Raw genomic sequence first — 22,006 nt, forward strand, 5'->3', positions numbered from 1 at the left:
CCCACCCACCCTAATTTTTTGGCCCCTCTGACATCTGTCATCACTGAAAAAAAAGAGTTATGCCTGCCTCTAGCTCTTAACTAGTGGCTAGTTACAGTCACTTATATTTCCACAACACACCAAATTTGCTCACTCATTCAAATGCTTAATCATTCATCTGTCAGGCAAATACTGACTGAGCATCTTCTCTGCACTAGGAACCTGGAAAACAGATAACGAAACGCAGTCTCTGGGTTAGGAAGGACTGGAGGCACCGCACACAAGGTGAGTGGCCCGGATGAGGGCATCTGGTGGGAACCAGTGGGCAGGAAAGGTTCCCCAGGGCACTGATGCCCAAGCTGAGTCTTCAACCTGGGGCGGGGAGGCACACTGTGCAGAGCATACCGAGCAGATAAAAAGTATGAAGGAGCACGGCACACGGAAACTGGAAGTGATTAGAAGTGGTTAGAACACAGTGGTGGGAGAGGAGGTGGAGAGAAACGAAGTCCTCAACAGCCTCTGAGCCCCATTAAGGAGGCTGCATCTTGTTCTGAAGTCCACAGGAGCTAACAAAAGACTTCACACAATGAAGTGACATGACTGAGTCTGTGTGGTAGGAAACTTACCTCTGGAGGGGATCCAGTAGAGGTGGGAGGAGGATACGGGAAATAAGTGTTAGTGCCCACTGGGTTAATTTTCTCCTCGGACCATTAAATCCATTATCGGAATAAGGAGAGGTGAAGTCAATCTTATAAAAATACCAGCCTTTAGTATAGTAACATTATGACATAACCAACATTCAAAGAGATGGTTAATTAAAAAACACTTTAAAGGGGAGAATATTTAATGTAGTACTCCAGAGAGTCAATTACTAACAACTCAACCTTGAATTGTAGACTTATTCTGAATCACTTCATAGAGATTCTTCTGGCTGTCACCTGGGATTTAGTCTTGAAAGCTGCAAAGGATCTATGGCTCATAGATTTCTCACTTAACTTATACTTCTTATTCTCTTATTTTTCTCACTATGACCATTTCTGGGCATGCCAAAGTACCAAAACCAGAATTCATTTTGCCAGGATTCTTAGCAGAGTATGAAGTTGCTTTTGTTTCCTAGAGAACAAGAGTTGCCAGGTTCTTTTTCCCTGGTGCTGGTCTCTTTGTGGCTCTAAAATGCTGCAACTTCACAACCAGTGGGTGATGATTCTGGCTGGCTGTGGACAAATAAGTTCCTCAAAATTTCTCAGCAGCCACCCTACCATAGCTTCCCCTTGAAATACTGTTGGGAGTACAAGCTGTCTGCAGGCATTAATGATCTACCAATAACGGCCAATAACTTCAGGTTCTCTCTAAACCACTCCCTACTCTTAGCACCAAGAATGCTTTAAATTATATACAGGAAACAGCATCTGGAACAGTCATTATGCACAGTTGTTCAGCACTTCCTCAGAGTATGAAACATACTGTGTTAAAAAATCTGGAAAATTCAGGCTTGGGTTCGTGGCCATCAGGGCTGTCTATTCCTCTGCTCCAGAGTGTTCTCTTCTCTCACCAAGAAGAGTACTTTGGGATTCCTAATGCCAATGCAGGCTATGGTGGTGAGGTTGTGTGAAAAACCCTAAACCAAAAGGGTTAGTGAGAAAGAAAGCAAGGCAAAAAAGATTGCTCCCAGTGAAGTCTCTGACAAGGAGGACAGCATCACAGTGGCACCTGCTATTTGCTTTCCACCTAACTAACTCTTCAAAGACTATTTCTATGATGCATTTACTTTTCAGTGAGGCAATCATAACTTTAAATGTCTCCACTGAGAAGTCCAGCACTGGGGAAACACCATCTCTTTCCTCATGCATGAAGGTGTCAGACAGTTGAGCAGGAATAATAAATACGGATTACAGGGACATACACCTACCATCAGGTATCAAGAGACAAGTCCTGGCCAAGTAGTTATGGAGCAAGCACTGTCCCAAGCATGTACTAGGAACCTCAACACAAAGTGATGTCAGTGTTGAAGACAGCGTTAACAATGAGGATCACAGATTCCTCATACGTTCATTTGATTTTATCTCTCAGTCCTCCATGACTATAATTATTTTGACAGGGGCTGTATCTGGTTACATTTCTAAGTGAAAGTGGGACAAGGTGTTTTTGTTTTTTAAGTTCTTCTTCAGGCTGTATTCAATGAAGGGTTCTGTAAGAAAATCTTGGCTTGTAAGTCAAACACATGGTCATTTCTAATGCCTTTACATACATTGGCTCAAGATACTTCCTGTTCCCTCTGGATTTTAAGTCACAGGCAATAGATCTGAACAGAGGACTCTGCACCTGTAGCCCTAAACAGGAAACTGGAAAAGTATGGGGTGTGTGAAGGTAGTACTGGGGGATGGGGAAGGACAGGTGAAGTAGAAAGAAAGAAATAACCAGACACCAAAGCATAGTGGTTAAGAGTGTATACCATTACTATTGATACACTGATATGTAAAAATGAATCGCAACAAGTAATGATGTCCTGAAGAAAACTGAGAATAATTTGCCAGGCTCTATGTTAAGTTTTGTGTTCACTGAGTTCTTACAATAATATTCTGAAGAAGGTATTTTAATCCTATTTTACAGAAAAGGAAATTTAGGCTTAGTGAGACAATGTGCTTAAGTTGAAACAATTAGTGAATATAACCCAATGAAAAATTCAGTTATAAATCCAGAGAGAGCATTACTAGTCAGAACCTTATATCACTGTTTACGATTAAGAATAAACAGAACAATGGTATGAAAACACAAACCTGAAGACTGAGAAATCTTAAACTGGTTATGAAAACTAACTGAATGTGATGGTTAAGTCTATGAAGTTCTTCTAGGGTGCTGCATGCCATGGGGGTGATTACCACTGTGAGAATACTGGAACTGTTAACTAAGAAATCTCAGGCTATCAGTAGGATGTTTAAATCAAACAATTACAAGAAAACACATTATTTCCTATAGTATTTCTCCTTGGCACTTGCTTTGATATGCATGGGAATTGTTCAAGAGTATACATTATTATCTCCCATCTTCATTATTAGAGATAGAAATTATTGTATTTCTAAATTGTTATGTTAAGTAATCATTTCTCTATTAAATAGAAAGTTTAATTTTCTCAATTCTAGATTCTGATTGTCTAGGACTGTGCTTTTGCTTTTCTCTGGGTACCTTCCACAATAAGGTGGAATTATGGTTACTATCATTTCTGAACTCACAGACATATTTTCTTTAACTCTTCTATTGCCCCTAAGGAGATATGTCCCTGCTAAAATGTCCCTGTGAATGTTGAAGCTTGCCCTCATATAGGAGCCACAGTTGTCTTTTCTCATCATGTATTTTTTTCTTTTCACTTTTTGCTGCTGAATCTGACAGATTCACAGCATTTCCACCCAAAATGACTCTAAATTTATATTCCACCTGGCACTGGCTAAGTGGTTGAAATTCAGAAGTAAGACAGCTCTGCCTTAGAGAAGCTCCAGAGTAGGGAAGAACGCAGGCAGGTACAAGCTGCCCTTGAACATAACAGGTAGAAAGAGGCACGAACAAAGCGCTGTAGGAGGAAAACCTGACTTCTGACCTGAGGGATGCAGCAAAGTTTTGTTTTAGTACACATGGAGTTAATGGCTTTTATGCATTACTACTAGAGGGATTATTGTAAGAACAGAAGACATACTAAAAACCACCTTATGACACAAGTTTATATATTTAACTAATAACTAACAAAAATCACTGTCAATGATATATCAACACTTAAGATATTAAACACAAAGAAAAGCCATACACACAAATCTCTGGTGATAAATATTATTCAGCTATAAATAAAGAAGGAAATCCTGCCATTTGTGACAATATGGATGCATCCTGAGAGTATTATGCTGAGTGAAATCAGACATAGAAAGACAAATATTGTATGATCTCACTTATATGTGGAGTCTGAAAAGGTTAGGAGGTGAAGGAAATGGGTGAAGGTTGTCAAAAGCTATAAACTTCCAGTTATAAGACAAACAAGTTGTGGGGATGTAATGTACAGCATGGTGACTACAGTTCACACTATACTGTATATTTGAAAGTCAGTAAGAGAGTAGACATTAAAAGTTCTCATCCCAAGAAAAAAATTGTAATTAAGGTAATGGATGTTAACGAAACCTGTGATAATCATTGTGCAATATATACATATATTACATCATTATGTTGTACACTTTAATACAATGTTATGTGTCAATTCTATCTCAATAAAATCAGGAAAAAAATCTATCCAAATTCTGTCTTTCTAAGCTGGACAAGAGCAACAGGCTCCTCTTTCTATCCTTCCCCCAAAGTCAGACACCTAAACCTTGACCCTGCAACGGTAAAGGAAACCTATTTTGTAATACAAGCATCTCCTTTCAGTTACTTAAAAATCCCATCCCTCTTGGGAACAGAAGAATAACAATCACAAAACTTTAACTAATTCACTGTAGTCTTTCTGAGCAATCATTAAAAAATTTTTTTTAATTGGTGGAAAATTGCTTAAATATTGTGTTGGTTTCTGCCATACAAGAATGCAAATCACTCATAATTATTTATATATATATACACATACCCCCTCTCTCTTGAGCCTCCCTCGCCTCCCCCCATCTCACCCCTCTAGGTCATCACAGAGTGCCAGGCTGGGCTCCCTGTGTTATACCACAGCTTCCCACCAGCTATCTATTTCACATGTGATAGTGTATATATGTCAATGCTACTTTCTCAGTTCATCCCACCCTCACCTTTCCCTGCTGTGGCCATAAGTCTATTCTCTCCTAGGTTCATCAGTACCATTTTTTTAGATTCCATATATATGCATGAATAGACAATCCTTGTTTTCCTCTTCTGACTTATTTCACTGTATAAGAGGCTGAGCAACCGTTTTTAAGAACCTGAACAACTGCCGAAGAAAGGGAGAGAGTTTAGAAAATCCATTGTCCAATTTACCTTGTTTCCTTTCTTTCCTTCATCTAGAACTGGATCAATTATCATTCTTAAAAAAAAAAGAGAATTAAAATCCCTGAAGATTAAAAAATGTGGCCGAGGACAGAGGTGAACACACGATCCTTCAGGAGCACTGAGCCCTGCTCCCCCTGCAGGCACTGGAGGAGGTCCAAGCGGGTTATAGACTGGGCCACTCTCCAAGAAACTGGAAAAATCACGCATCGAAAGCCCTGCAAAGTGGGGCTCTCTCCTCTCTGCACGACTCAAGTGTAAAGGGCCAGAACCTGCTCGTTCCCAAGTGGAAGTCACTGGGGCATCGATATCTAGTTCCATCTCTTCCTTACGTGGGACTGGAGTGAGGAGCTGACCCAAGGCGTCTATCTTCCTCTGGTGAAGCAACAGAGCTTGCGGCACCAGCAGCAAACTTATCTCCCTGTGTGTCTGTTTCTCCTTGGTTATACGCCTCAGGAAACCGGCAGATGAGAAGGGTCTTGCTTAACTAACGGAGAGCAGCGGCCGAGGCCAGCTTACCTGAACTCTCGGCGCCAGGGTACTGGAGGTTCTGGTGAGGATGAAGTAACGCTGTGTTCTCCTTCACTGCTGCTCCCATACAACACCTCCCTTAGCCATCTTATAGGAAGAAGTGGCCAGAATGGGACTGGCTATGTATTTAATATCACGAAAATCTTTCATTAAAGAATGAAAACATCTGAAGGGGTGGGTGAAAGTGGAAGTCGCTCAGTCATGTCTGACTCTGTGGCCCCATGGACTATACACAGTCCATGGAATTTTCCAGGTCAGAATACTGGAGTGGGTAGCCTTTCCCTCCTCCAGGGCATCTTCCCAACCCAGGTTGGGATTGGACCCAGGTCTCCTGCATTGCAGGTGGATTCTTACCAGCTGAGCCACAAGGGAAGCCCAAGAATACTGTAGTGGGTAGCCTATCCCTTCTCCAGGGGACCTTCCCAACCCAGGAATTGAACCGGGGTCTCCTGCATTGCAGGAGGATTCCTTACCAACTGAGCTATCAGGGAAGCCCTGAAGAGGGTGGGTAGGGAGAGGAAAAGTTAGGCAAAGTCTTTTTAAAGTACTCAGAGGCATACCTAGGATATGACTAACTATAATAATAATAAACTTTTGTTCAATGCTTAGTATATGCTAGATACTCTTGCAAGGTATTTATATGAATTATATGTAGCATTACAGGTTTGAAACAACTGTATGAGAATAGATACTATTATTAAACCATATTATGATGAAAAAAAGGGGACACAGTGAAGTCCAATAACTTAACCAAGGTCACTTAAGTAAGCAAGCGGCAGAGGTGGAGCGTGAACCTCAGGCAGTGACTCTCAGGGCTCTGCTTCCGATACGCTCGTCCTCCTCTGGATCACGCTCCTCTAGAAAACTCCGCCAGAAAAGTCCAGGATGTGCTGACACAAAAGTGCTTCAGATGGAGGTCTCCAGGTCCAAATGACTGAGACCCAAACAGACTATCTATTTCCAGGATGATTATGGTATTCTGAACAAGTTTCAGATTGAACAGGCATAACTAACAGTTTCAGGCCGAGGCTGGCGGAAAGGCAGTCTTGGTTAGCGGGGTCCAGGGAGCGCGTCCTATGCTCAGCTAAGCGGGACGTGGGCGTGTCCGAAGGATTTGCATGCCCAGGTCTGTTCCCAAAGGCAACATGCGTCTCCGGGGTCGGGCGGGTTAAGCAGGAGGGGGCGAGTGTAGCAGAGGCGGGTCCCTGTTCCTGAGGACCCTCTGCCCCTTTCCCAACCACACCGTGGCCCCAGGCTGGCCCTCTGGAGGCAGGGGCAGCCCCATTTGCAGGCAGTCCTCCCACCGCTGCCCACCGTGGTCAGAAAGCAGCGTCTCGTGTGCTCTTGCTGGGAACGATTTCAGAGCCCTATTGACTGATAGTGATGCTCGAATTCCGTCTGGCAGTAGCACACACCAGCTGTTTCCATGAGCCTAGGCCAAGGATGGTCACGGCAGTTTAGAATTTCCCTCCTAAGTGAGTTTTAAATGAAAACTTCAAGTTTGTAAACCAAACACTAATTCACTTTTCTGTGAACGAGACATACATCCCCTTGTAGTTGAGAACAATGACAGAGCGAGGGAACGCTGACCTCCTGTTTGCCTCAGACGCCAGGTGCCTCATAATGCAGAGCATACCCTGGGGGCTCCCAGAAGGATTGGGACTGGGGTGGCGAAAATGTACAGTTGATGCTCTTGCTTTGGTTTACTCCATCCTGGCTCTCATTCCCTGCCCCCCTCCACTCCCGTCTTAGTCATTAGCTCCTCTCTTCCTCCCAGTTTTTTAGCTGTGTTCCCCAAGGATGAGCCTTTATATGTCTTTTCTCCTCATTCTACGTACTTCCTTGGGTTACTATTACCCATGCTCATGACTCCAAAAATATCCTTATCATTCCCAAAGTTCAGCCCAGATTCCTCTTCTAGGCTTCCTATCCACATATATCCAGCTACCTGCCAGACACATGTCCCCTGGATGTCCCACAGGTATATCAAACAAAAGGACCGGAAGGACTACTTTCTCAACCAGCTCCTGCAACTTGCTGGCACTTCTCCTCCCATATTCCCTATCTTGTTACAAAATCCAAATGCAGAAAAATAATCTTACTCCATCTCCATGCTTTCATGAACTATGAGTGCTAAGTGTCTTTGATTCTACTTCCTGGATCCTTCCAAATTCTAACCCCCTCTTTACCCCCAACTCCCTTGCCTTAGTTCTTATAAAAGTCTTCTAAACAATTTTCCCACCTCAAATTTCATTCTTTTCCAACATTCTGATATGCATTTTCCCAAATAATTCCCCTCACTGGTTAATGTAGCCACATTCCTTGGGCTAACTGATATGAACCGGTACCTCTGAACTAACTGTTTGTTCACAGATGGTGTATGTTCTGATGGGTCAGTGGTTAAGGGATATGGTTGTCAAACCTCTTGAACATCACCTTGATTATTACCCTCCTTCTTAAACCCTTCAACTCCCCAACAACTCAAAATAGTCTCTTTAGTGTAGCACATCATGGCTTCCTATTTTCAGGCCAGTGCCCAAGCCAGAGTTAACACCACGTTGCCTAACCTTCTCCAGGGCCTCAAAGCAAAGCTTCTTCACCTGAGGTCCACAGGTCCACACACATTCATGGTTAGATGCAGTGGCAGTTGTAGGGAGAGGGTAATGTGAACTTGGATAGGAAAAAGAATGCATCCTTTTTTGCTAACCTCTAACCATGATTTCAGAAGGATTAGAAATATCTATTGTTTGTCATCTATAAAATTACTTAAATCTTCAAATTACAGTACCCTGGTTGTAGCTAAACTAAATGTTTTTATGCACATCAGTACAAATTTACAACAGTAATTCTGACTGATGGCATTATCTCATTTATTTTGTTAGAAAAGATGCACATACAATACATCACAAATATGCTTTTAATGTATTTGGATAGTGATACTTCAATATAACTTTTTGTGGTAAAAAATATACTTCATGTACTTAAAAAAATGTTATTCTGAGGAGTCTATCCATGACACAGTCAGAGAGATCCGTGGCACAAACAAGGCTTAGAATCTATACTCTCACAGCTTTACTGTCCATCCATCTAGTCTACATTAACTGATTGTTCACCAAACATGATGCACTGTGCTAGGCCACATGGACACCGAGATGAGAAAAACCTCCAAGGAGTGTGGGGGTGGGAACATAAAAATCCCATGTAAGAAATTTGATGTTATAACTCTACATATGGAGCCAGGGGCACTGAGGGGAGGGACTTCTAAGCAAAACTTGGGGCTGGGGAAGGCCTCTTAAAGATGACAGTGGAGCCAAGTCCTAAAGGGCAGGTAGAGTTTAGTCAGGTGAGGAAAGAACACAACCTATGATGCCACAGGCCCTGCTCCACTCTTTTGGAGACAACTGAGTCTGATATCTTTGCTTCAGGAAAAGGAAACAATCGTATGTAGTGCTGAAGGCTGCTGACTCTGGGTGGAAAGTGTCCAGACCTTGTAAAGTAGGAAGACAGTCAGCTCTGGAGACTTTCAGAGTTAAAAAGGCCCATTAGCTTCAAGAAGATTAAAAAGTTCTCTTCACATGGAAATGCAGTGGTAAAAAGTTTGAATTTAGATCCAAAGCCTGCTGATTATGGCAGTGTTCTAGAGGAGAAAGAATCCAAAGGCCATCCACATGAGGCAGTAGAGTGACTGTTTTTAGAGGACTGTGGCTTCCTGCCTGGATGGCACAAAGATACATTTTCCAGAACCGTTTTAAAATTGAATAACAGATACATTGAATGATTTTTGCAACAAAATGTGTGGCTCAAAACATCCTCACAATGTGCAGTCCTGAACAGGAAAGACATTTCTGAATGCTTATGTTTGGGCTGAGATGGGACAGAGTATCTGTACAATTACCTAAAACAGGGATATGGGGACTTCCCTGGTGGTTCAGCACTTAGGAATCCACCTTGCAATGCAGGGGATGCAGGTTTGATGCTTGGTCAGGTAACTAAGATCCCACATGCCATGGAGCAACTAAAGCCCATATGCCATAACTAACAGAGTCTACATGTTGCAATGAAGGATCCTGCCAAGCGTTGCAACTAAGATCTGATGCAGCCAAATAAATAAATAAACATTAAAAAAAAATAAAATAGGGATATGTCTAGTCTTGGGAACTGATTTGGAAGGCATGGGGAAATGCCCACTATTTTGCTAGAACCGTGTGCCCTTTTGTTTCTTTACTTTCTCAAGTAGACTGGGACATATGTTGATTCAACTTTTTACCAATATTAAATTACAGCATGTTTCCCTTTTTTTTCATTACAGAAACAAAAAATTGCAATAAACTTCCTGTCTTTTTATACCTTGTTTCACTTAGCAATTGGAACTGTATTATTCTGGGGGAGAATTCAAATGTGGCTAGGAGCGAGGGTTGTCAATTAACTGCGGGTAGTTTTGCATCATTAAACTAAACGTGCCTTGCTTTCCCAAGTTTCATGAATACATTCAATGCTATCTTAAAAACAAAATAAAACCATTCCCTCTAGCTGGAAAGGTTTAGCCCTGTGACTGTGTGTTAACATTAACCTTGAAATGCCTGCCATCTACCATATACCTCCATATTTCTCCCACAAAAGTTTCTGCAAAGTACAGTCCCGACACCGTTACCATGAGCTGCCCTCTATCTGGGAATGATTACACTTGCATATGGATTTAACTTGGGACAGGAATAAGTTAGCACCTTCCTTTGACCTCTCTCTGAGCACAACATACAAACAGAATCCAGGCATGATGAATACTTCGCAGCAGCTGGCTTCCACAGGTGGTAAGACAGAATATGACACATGATGGGTCTAGTCACTCAGCAAGTGTCAAATGAGCATCTGCCAATCTTCTTAACTGGGAATTGAGCTGTTTTTATCAACTTCCAGCCTTGCGAACTTAAATGAGGCTTTGAAACACATTTACTTGTAATTTAACTAAAAAATAAAATACTGTTTTTCTTGCATTTTCACAGACATCAGGGACTGAAACAGTTGCAAGCCCTGGAAAGTGGGTCCCTATGAGGCCCCAACCTCCCCACTCAGCTAGTGAGGGTATTCTCTGTGTTCAAAATTTCAATCTCCAGCCAACTGCTATTTTAGAAATATGATGACCACTGTGGTCATAAGACAAACAGACTGGCACTTTCAAAAGTCCTTTCTGGGTGAAGCTATGATAGATCAATATTCTAAAAATATTTTTTAAGAACATACACATTTCTTGCTTTGAGATAACTTTATTGTGAGGTTATAGAAATATGAATTAACTGTAGGCAAGTTTAAGTCAAATGTCTCAAAGATTCTAAACACAGCAGGGTATCTAAGATTTTACTTGCAGATTGTAGGTTCCTGGGCCCTGTAAGAGTTGGTCACTCAGTGGGGCTCATTTCATTGCATCCAGCAGATGTCACAGTTCAGCACTGACTACAAAGTTCTATATTAGCACAGTCCAACAGAAATACAAAGGCACGCAGGTAATTACCAAAAAAACTCGTTAACTATATTAAAAAAAAAATGTTTAGTGTATTTTCTAATAACTACATTTTTAAAAGTATCATATAAAGGAATGGATGAAATTACTTTTAATAATATATTGGATTAGCCAAAATGTTCATTTGGCTTTTTCTGTGACATCACATGGAAAAATCTGAACAAAATTTTTGGCCAATCCAATATATTATTTAACCCAATGTATCTAAAATATTACCATTTTCAACATGTACTTAATACATAAATGTTAATGAAATATTTTACTTTTTTTTTTGGTACTAAGTTTCTAAAATCCAATGTGTATTTTATACTTATGGCACAGGTCAATTCAGAGGAGCCACGAATAAACCCCATGTGGCTAGTGGCTACCATGTTAGATGGCACAACTCTATCCTATTCAGAATGGACAGACAGGTAAACGCTGCCATGGGAGTACCAGGGCCACCTAAATTCTAGGGTGCTTGACACATCCTAAACCATGGCCCCTCACAGTTTCAGAAACTGGTACTTCCAAATACGCTTGTATTAAGGTTTTATCACTTACAGCAGCAACTTAAAAGTGCTAACTATTTCAATCGTTCCCTTTCTGCACCTGCTTATATAGAAAACTGGTCTTGATGTCAGAACTGGGCATTCCTACACTAGTGCATTGGAGAATAAGAAAGACGGGCTCACCGAGTCATCAGATCACAGGAATGTCCGTTCTTTTCCAATGTTTCACTTATATTTTAAAATAACTTTTTTTTCCCATAAATATTATTGTGAGTCTTTTCAGTACAGAGCTCTAGAGAAAAGTATTAATTCTAAAAATAAACCCAACAAAAACAGGTGGTAAAACATATTTAAGTAACTATGCAGTCAGCTTTACTTACTTTCTATGCAACTTTCAAGGACTACATTAACGTTAACTAGAACATGATCTGAAATTTACAAACTCTTGAGGTCTTATAAATTCTAACCAACTCTAGCCTTTCATCCACAGTAAGTACTGCCGCACTAAAGTGATTACCTTAGGTAAATGTTCTTTGATGGTTTCGTCATCTCTCTTCACTACCTCCCTCATTTCTTGGCTCCCAAGGTAGGCAGCGTTAACTACATTAAAAAAAAAAAAAAGACAAACATTTAGAATATATAGAACAAACACAAATGTCAAATTAATTGTAGTCAATTCCTGTTTCACCCTTTTCTTTTGGCAAGTGCTATGTGATGGAAGATATCAGTGAGGCCAAGAGAGGCGTGAGTCAGTGACATGCACTGACTCTGGAAACAAGGGCATGCCCTATGTAAGGCTCTCTCTTACCTTCACTTGGCTTTCTCAGCAGCAACATTTAGCTGTATGATGGCCTAATGTCAGATATCACAGCAGATGTGTATCACTGTACCTGATCAAGGTATTTTTATGACTTAAGGATTAGAACCACACATTTTAACAGCTAAATCATGCATACCAGGGAAACCACACACAGTTGCAAACATTAAAACATCTTGGTAACCTTTTTTTAGAAAGGACACAACTATAAAGAATGTCTGTTTTAAAATAGGTTTAAATGATCTTGAAGAGTTAGTTGTTAATGAAGGTCAGTCCTATTATACCTATTATATGCAAAATAGGTAGAGTGACTCCCATTTTCAAGATGACAAATATCTGGAAAAGAGGAAGAAAGCCAACGGTAATCCAAATTTGTGGGCTTCCCTGGTAGCTCAGTGGTAAAGACTTTCTGGTACTGCTACACAACTTTTCATTTGATTCTCTGTGCCTTGAATTCCACTTTGGTTGGTGTTATTACTGTTAGTTTGCTTTCTTTTTGGCATCATCCTCCTATTTGTCTTTTATTTTTACTCTTTTGTCATTTTAAGTATGTCTCTTGAAATCATAAATGGATCTTTTTAAAAACACAGTTTAAAGTCTCTCTCTCTTAAATATAGGACTTAACATACTTGTGTATATTGATATAAAAGATAGTTGGTCTGACTCCAGTCAGTAGGCAGAATAAAGTAATAATAAAGTTCACAGCAGAAATTAATCAAATTGAGACCAGAAAAACAAATGAGAAACTAAATGAAACTAAAAACAAGTTCAATAAAACTGATAAATCTCTACAGCCAGACTGTTCAGAAAAAAAATGTGAGAATACATAAAACATTACCTATATCAGGAATGAGAAATGATAACCCTTCAGATACTACAGACATCAAAAGGATCAGTTCAGTTCAGTCGCTCAGTTATGTCCAACTCTTTGCAACCCCATGGACCACAGCACGCCAGGCCTCCCTGTCCATCACTAACTCCCAGAGTTGGTGATGCCATCCAACCATTTCATCCTCTGTCATCCCGTTCTCCTCCTGCCCTCAATCTTTCCCAGCATCAGGGTCTTTTCAATGAGTCAGCTCTTCGCAGCAGATGGCTGAAGTTTTGGAGTTTCAGCTTCAACATTAGTCCTTTCAATGAACACTGAGGACTATTCTCCTTTAGGATTGACTGGTTGGATCTCCTTGCAGTCCAAGGGACTCTCAAGAGTCTTCACCAATACCACAGTTCAAAAGCATCAGTTCTGCACTCAGCTATCTTTATAGTCCAACTCTCACATCCAAATATGACTACTGGAAAAACCATAGCCTTGACTAGATGGACCTTTGCTGGCAAAGTAATGATAATTAGGGTAATTTTGTGGACTTTGCCATGAAATTTAAAAACTCAGATGAAACAGTCTGTACACAGACACAAATTTGAAGTTCACTTGACAACAGACAGGGGCTTCCCTGATGGCTCAGCAGTTAAGAATCTACCTGCAATGCGGGAGATATGGGTTCGATCCCTGGGTTGGCAAGATCCCTTGGAGGAGAAAATGGCAACCCACTCCAGTATTCTTGCCTGGAAAAAAAATCCCATGGACAGAGGAGCCTGGCTGGCTACAGTCCATGGGGTTGCAAAGAGTCAGACACGACTGAGCGACTAAGCATTCATGACAATAGGTAACCTCAATAGTTCTCCTATCTATTAAAGAAATTAAATTTGTAACTTAAAAGCCTCTCCACAAAGAAAACTCCAGGGCAAGATGAGTTCGTTGGTCCATTCTACAAGACATTCAAAGAAAAATAATATTGATTCTAAATAAATTCTTCCAGAAATGACTACACATATATGGTTATTTAATTCTTGACAAAGGTGGCATTTCAGAACAGCAGAAAACAGGTGGTCTCTGGTAGGCAGAATTCTCAGATGACATAAACAATCCTTGCCCTTTTATAATCAATCCCCTCTGAGTGTGGGTGAAACCTGTGAGTAAGATGACATATTGCTCCCATGACTAGGTTATGTTATAAAGTGGAGATGACTTTAAGGGAGATTATCCCAGTGGGCCTGACCTAATCACACGAGTCCTTCAAAATCTGAGTTCCCTCTGGCTAGCAGCAGAAGAGAAAGTCGCAGATTCAAAGTCCTAAGAGGACAAAACTCACTGCTGTTGGTTTGAAGATGGAGCCCATGTGAGAAGGATATGAAACTAACCTCAAGGAGCTGAGAGGGACCCCTTGCTGACAACCAGCAAGAAGACAGGGACTACAATCAAAATGCCAAGTGAACTAGATTCTGCTGACAACCTGAATGAGCTCAGGAGTGGACTTGGGATATGCAGGGGGCATAAAAGAGGCTTGTGATATCCAGGCAATGGTGATTCTTCAGCTGGGTGGAAGTTACATGCGAGTTTACTTTCTGATCATTCATGGAGGTAAACATTTTTATGTTTCAGGCACTTTTCTGCAGTGTTATCCTTGAATTAGTGAAATGTATAAAAATTCAAAAAACGTGTAAGGAATCTTATATTTCTAAAAAGCAAAATTTTCAATGGGGGATGTACTTCACCTTTATTCTCATTTTTGTTTTTCCAGGTAATTTCCCATCTATGTACACTTTTTCATTGTTTGCTTTTAGAAAGTAGAATACAAGTTTCCTTTCCAGTAACTGCTCCAAGGAAGCCATCCTTTTCTTCCCTCAGAAATGCTCGTAACACAACACAGTGGTCAGAAACAATAATACCAGATAGAAGTGTAATTTCCTAAGGGGAAAACACATTTCTCCTGGCAATGACTGTCGACAGCATTCCTGGAAACCCAGCAGAAATCAGAGTTTCAAGCACCACAGTGAAGGAAATATCTAGTAGTAGCAGTAATGGAAACAAAACATGAAGGGAAGAGAATGATTTAGAGGAATGGTACTTACTTACTTTCATTTCATAACAAATCTAAATACAGGTGTAAAAAACCCTCACTGAGTCTAATGTTCTATTTTATTTGCTACCATCATCTTCTGAAACCTTCTTAGTGTTTAAATATTACTACAGGACTTCAACTCACAGTGGAGTGGCGAAGGAATGAAATGAAGGCGGGCTAAAACCGGAAGACCAATAGGACATTCGTGTCACAGGCTAAACGCTATCACTAAATTCTCCAAGTAAACACGATCTACAACAGAAGGCTGCCTTCTGTTTAATTAACCTAATCACCTACCTTAATGCCATTTTGTCCATCTGGAAAATTCCCAAGTCATCTTCAAGTCCGAATTCATTTGTCTTCTCCCTTATTTACCTAGGTAGAACTAGTTTCTCCCTTTCTCGGTACTATTTCTGCCCTGCATCTGTGTTCATATCAGTCTTAACTGTGATATATTAAAATTCCTCACACTGATTTACTCTACCATGCTATGTAAATATAAATGTAAATATAGGGTGTAAATGTAAAAATAGGGTGATTTTATATATATATATATATCTCAACAGCTATATTTCATTTATTCTCTCCAGTGATTATCCAGGTCCTTGGTTCATGGCAAGTGTCAGTAAGGGCTGTTAAATAAAATAAATGAGTAGGGACTGAGCTGGTGTTTTTCTTTTTAGGGGAAGGTTTGGGGGGAGGGTCAGGAGGAAAAACCTACTGCCATCCTTGAGGGAGAGCAAGAGCTGATGTCACAAGAGAGTCTAGACACTGACATGGGGAAGCCAAGTTGGCAGGTATTTGTTGATCTGATTTGTAAACAGATACTCTTATCAATGTAACAGAGTTCATCAAAGTAAAACACACAATTCAAGGCATATGATTTTTAAAAAATAATACAACTTTTTAGAGGGGTAGATAATTTAAATACACACACACACACACACACATAAACTTCTATAGAAAAAAATAATAAAACCTTCACTGAGTCATTTAATTCTAAAGCAGAGGTGATATTCTAATACCATATCTAATTACCTTTTGCCTAATCCTAATACTGACCACACACACACAAAATTTTTTTCCTTCTCTGCTGAATTTAAGGCTAAACTTCCATGAATAATTAAAGCTGAAGTTGGCTTTTAATGGATTTTCCTAAGTTACACACAAAAATGAGAGACTAGGTAACATGTGAGTCTGGTTTTGTCTTATTCAAAATATTATTCTGGGATTAAGTCAAAAATATTCTGAGAAGAAATTTGTGATTCTTTAGTGAAGCTTATGTGTCAGCAGTTCATTGAATAGTTTTCAGTTCATATAACTGTACATGCTTTTAAAAGTTACTTCCATATTGATTAAGGAAAGGAAAGATTACAAAAGTCTCTTACAAGAACGCATGCAACAAAGGTAATGAAATCCACCAGGAATGCCCTTTGTCTGCACTATGTTTTTCTAATTAGGTAAATGAAAGGAATTAAGACATCAATTTGGTCTAACTAACAAAAAGACTCTAGAATATTTTTAAATGTTAATTATCTTGACCTGTGATACTGCTAAGCTAAAATATATTTGCTTTTAGCTTTGATCAGAAAATCCAATTTAGCTGTCTCAGTGAGAAGTCTATTTCTCATGAAACAGAAGAACATCTATTATAAAGAAAATACATAGTAGCAACTATTACAGAATTAAAGGAAAAAAAAAACCATGAATTTTCTTTAAAAGTAATATGCAAGACAATCTAGTTACATAAATTGAATTGATGAACACATGGTGAAGTTTATGAAGCACACTAACTGAATTAGGGCTACTCTATCTTGAATGCTGGATAGGAAAGGAGGTTTTACTCAGTCTGGTAAAGAGGGCTAATACAGACTCTCAGCCTATAAGAACTGCCATTTTTGCCAAAAGGACAACAGCATTTGAAATATCTGAATAGTTTTGTTCCTTGAACTTTTCAGACCTTACTACCACAAAAAAATATGTGTATAAACTAAAGGATACAGAAAATCTGTTTCTATCCAGATAGGTCAGGATTTATTATCCACCACTTGGACTGGCAAACTTCCTCCGTTTGTTTCCGTAAGATTTCTACTGAAGCACAGACATTACATAATGTGCAAACACTGCAAGCCCTCCTTTTAGGGGGTAAACTGGTCAGACTGGTATACTGGAGGTCATTGTCTGGATGATAGTCAAACCACAGAGAAGTAGGTCTGGAGGAGGGAGGTCTGCAGAGTATAGATTTCACCACTGTGAATGATCTCAGATCTGGTATTCCTTTCCCGCAATGAGCCCTCTCTTTGTGTAAAATGAAAATCATGTCATCAACTCAAGTGGTTGGTTGAAATATTGATTAGCCTTCACCATTCATGGGATAGAAGCTCAGGAGGAACACACTAATCATCTTCAAGGGTCAGGGACTTAAGAGTATCAGCCTCTCTCAGCTGGGACCTTCTTCCATTTGTCCTAAGCAAGGTAACAGGAATCACTAGTGGGAAGGCTAGGGCAAGTCTGGGTAAAGGTACATTTTATGGTAGCCATTGCGAGAAGAGGCAAGGGTGAATTGGTATCCAAAGTGGAGAGGTAAAAAGATGCTGGCTAAGATGATGGAGACGCTTGGTTAAGGATTAGCCTACTGTCATGAGTAGAAGATTAAACCTTCTTATAGAGAATAAACCAAGAACACAAAGCAGAAAGAACACAGGTAATTCTTGCCTTCTTTCTCTTTACCCAAAGTTATTATAGATGGGGTGAGTAATGAGGGAAAAAAAGAGACTACTAAAGTATTGGTTACTTGGATGTTAGAAAGCCAGATCTATCAATAGAAGGACGAGAACAGAAAATCAGAGAAGGAAAGGATGTCAGAAATACAAGGGCTGTGCTCCAAAAGTTTGTTTGCAAGTTGGTTGTTTGGAACAGAGATGAAGCAACGTGGCTGAGTGTTTAGTCTGGTTTACAGTCTATTTTGCACATCTTGTAACTGTACTATGGGAAAGAAATTCCACAGTTCCTCCAAGCAACAATGCAGATGGAAGGCTCTGGTTGCCTTGAGTCATGGAGGGGAACGTGTCCTATGCCCAAACTGTCTTGCTCCTTGATGCCTGCATTCAGGGCTCCCAAAGACTCAGGAGGAGTCAATCACTGCAGCTGAAAGGAAGATTCCTTTCTCTTGAGCACAACTTATGGAGCCTACATCTTCAAGAGGGTATTTATAATTCTGTGAAGTGTTCTATGTGTGTGCATGTCTAGCAGCTCAATTGTGTCAGTCATGTCCAACTTGTTGCAACCTCATGGACTGTAGCCCACCAGACTCCCCTGCCCATGGGATTTCCCAGGCAAGAATACTGGAGTGAGTTGTCATTTTCTATAAATTAAATCCTGTTGGTTGATACTGTTGCTGAATTCACCTATATCCTTGCTAACTTTCTGTCCTATCATTCTACTGATTGTTGAGAGGGACATTTACGTATCCAGCTATAACTGTCCATTATCCTTTCAGTTGTATCAGTTTTTGCTTCACATATTTTGCAGCACACTTGGTTTGTACATACATATATTAGAATTACTATGACTCCTTAGTAGATTAACTCTTTTACTATTATCATTATGTAATATCCCTCTCTGTTCCTGGTAATTTTCTTTGCTCTGAAGTCTACTTTATCTGATAGTAATATAATCATTCCTGGTCCATTTTGATTAATATTTGCATGATATATTTTTTCCCATTCTGTTATTTTCAACCTACCTATGTGATTATGCTTTAACTACATTTTCTGAAGATTGCATATACTCAGGTTATGTTTTTAAATTCATGTTGTCAATCTTTGTCTTTTAATTGGTGTATTTTGACCATTTGCTTTAATGTAACTATTGGTAATGTTAGAGCTTGTTTGCCATTTTATTATTTGTTTTCTGATAGCTATCTGTTTTCTATTTTTCTATGTTCTTTCTCTGGCCTGTCTATGTGTTACTGAATGTTTTAGAATTCTATTTTGATTTACTTATAGTGTTTTTGTTTTTTTTAAAATATGTCTCCTTATGTAGATTTTAAAGTGGTAATTCTAGGTATTTCACTGAGGGTGTATGACTTACACCCTCAATGCCATTTTCACTTACTAGGCTATTTCTTTCTCTTCTATGAGGGAAAAATAAGGGGCTGGACCAGCAGGTCCTCCTCAGTCTTTGGTGATTTTTATGACTGTTCCAAGCCTGGCTTCCCTTCTCCCTATCTTATCTTCTTCCTCTCCCTTGCTAAGCCTATAATAAACAATAGGTGTTTGTAGAACGTTGTGGGGGGAAGTCCATAAATACAGCAAATAGGCTGAACTTTGTATTTGTGATGACTGCTTCTTGCTATTTAGGAAAACACGTCCTGGATAATCTGTGGCTGTATAACTATAAAGGCAGGGGTGTGACTTGTTTCTGAACTCACTATGCACGTGAAATTGCGGGAATCAATGTAAGTGAGCACCATAAACTTTAGACAGTAGTCCTGCTTTTATGCTTGACTGGAGCAAAGAGACAGCAGCAGCAGCTACAGTAAAGGAAGCCTGACACAGTGGCATACTGCTGGGATTTGAACACTACCCACTAGTTGTGTGACTTCAGGCAAACTGTAACCTCTCTGAACCTCAGTATCTTCATCTGTAAAATGGGGACAGGAATACCCGAACTTCATTAGTTCTTCTGAGGACTACAGGTAAAAGCTTAGAACAGTGCTATTTGCTGCTGCAACTGCTGCTATACCATTTATTGGAGGCTTATTATAAATAAAATACTAGATAGGCACTTTGCATAAATTATCACATTTAATCCTGTAATAATCTTTTGAGGTACAGGATATTAATATCTCCATTTTATAGACTATGGAGGTAGCATAATTTTATTATTAAAATCATTTGTAAATATAGTATAAATTAGTACTAACTAAAAGATAAATTACATTTAAAAATATCATTTGAAGCCAAAAAGTAAAGTACCCAAAACATTCCCTGGCATATTCAGAAACTATAATTACTAAAGCCTCCAATGTTATACTACCATGACTACTATTTATTACTTTTTAAAATTTCTCCAAAAACTTCTAAAGAGCAAAGCAAAATCATAGTTTATTCACTCTATGAGGATATTAGGCCTGGTTTCCTTGTGCTGATTTTTGCAGTTTATACACTGAGCTTAACAGGGAACACCGTGGATTCCTATAAGGGACTCCATATATAGTAGATAAAGAAAAATTCTTTCTCACTGTCCTGCAGCTAGAGTAGAGAATCAGAAGGATAAGGTTTAAAATTAAAGCCTGATGAGGCTTCTCTGTCATTTAGAATATCCCTCACTATTTTCATTTTGTTTCAAGTTTTAAACTTTTGGGAGAAAAATATAACAAATAATTCCTTGTTTGAGACTCACCCACTGTCTGAGGTTATTCTCTTAACACTTTCTGATATAAGAATAAACATATACATTTTAAAATGTGCTTACCAAGGCAGAATGGTTCCAACATATTCATACACAAAAATTCCCTTGGTATGTCCATCATTTGAAGGACCATTCTGATCGCCAAGAACTTGATTTTCTCAGGCCATGGTTTAAGCAGTAAGTAGCAAGGAACATAGAGAGCATATCGAAGCCAGCACAAAAGAGGTGTGGCAAACCTGCCTTTGGGTGACTCAGACATTCGCTCAATTGTTGGAAACAGCAGAATGGAGCGAATTACCTATAATGAAAAAAAAAATTTTGATGAGAAGTTTTCCTAAGGGATAAGTTACTGCTTTCTCATTTCTTCTATATAGTATCTACAAATGACTAGGTTTTAGAACATGGCTAATGATCTATTCCAGAGAAGGCAATGGCAACCCACTCCAGTACTCTTGCCTGGAAAATCCCATGGACGGAGGAGTCTGGTGGGCTGCAGTCCATGGGGTCGTGAAGAGTCGGGCACAACTGAGCGACTTCACTTTCACTTTTCACTTTCATGCACTGGAGAAGGAAATGGCAACCCACTCCAGTGTTCTTGCCTGGAGAATCCCAGGGACAGAGGAGCCTGGTAGGAGGCCGTCTGTGGGGTCACGCAGAGCCGGACACGACTGAAGCGACTTAGCAGCAGCAGCAATGATCTATTCAGACTGAGAAGTACCATCCACTGCCTTCTCAGGCCTCAACCAATCTGCGTAGGATATAAGGATGTCCCTCAAGTTGAAGGGGTTAATTTTCAGGATGAAGAGGAAATCAGATACATAAGTTTTTGATTATGACAGCAACTCCCACTCCTTTTGAAAGACTGCTGAAAGTAGAAATGAATTTACCATTTTAGTGGATTACCAATTTGACTAATGATGCCCAAAGAGATTAAAACTACAAAAAATACTCTATTTCTAGTCAGAATTTCTTTTATTCATATTTGGAGATGGTTCACTTTTGAAAAGCTCCTCTATTCTGTAACCTTACTAGCCAAAGATAATCTTTAACAGGACCATATGTATATATGCTGCTGCTGTTTCGTCGCTTCAGTTATGCCCGACTCTGCACAACCCCATGGACTGTGGTCTGTCAGGCTCATATATGTGTGTATATACATATATGTATATATATATATATGGGCTGTGCTGAGTCTTCTTATTGCATGGGTTTTTCTCTAGTTGTGGCAAGTGGGGGCTACTCTCTAGTTGTGATGCACAGGCTTCTCATTGTGGCAGCTTCTCTTGTTGCAGAGCACGGGCACTAGGGTTTCAGTAGCTGCGGTTCCCCAGGCTCTAGAGCACCGGCTTCTCAGATGCTCCACAGCATGTAGGATCTT

General features: G+C 39.8%; 1 protein-coding gene across 1 annotated transcript in view; it reads right to left on the reverse strand.

Moving 5' to 3' along the window:
* The window catches only part of LOC104989017 (chromosome unknown open reading frame, human C2orf43), an 89,083-nt gene that overhangs the window by 4,880 nt on the left and 62,197 nt on the right, over positions 1-22,006 (reverse strand). The window contains exons 5-6 of the mRNA XM_010840536.1: positions 20,692-20,926; positions 12,014-12,096 (exon numbers count right to left, since the gene is read on the reverse strand). Of these exons, the coding sequence (XP_010838838.1) occupies positions 12,014-12,096; positions 20,692-20,926 (318 nt within the window). The remainder of the gene's footprint in view (positions 1-12,013; positions 12,097-20,691; positions 20,927-22,006) is intronic.

Source organism: Bison bison, unplaced genomic scaffold, assembly GCF_000754665.1.
Source record: "Bison bison bison isolate TAMUID 2011002044 unplaced genomic scaffold, Bison_UMD1.0 scf7180017864145, whole genome shotgun sequence".
Taxonomy (NCBI): domain Eukaryota; kingdom Metazoa; phylum Chordata; class Mammalia; order Artiodactyla; family Bovidae; genus Bison; species Bison bison.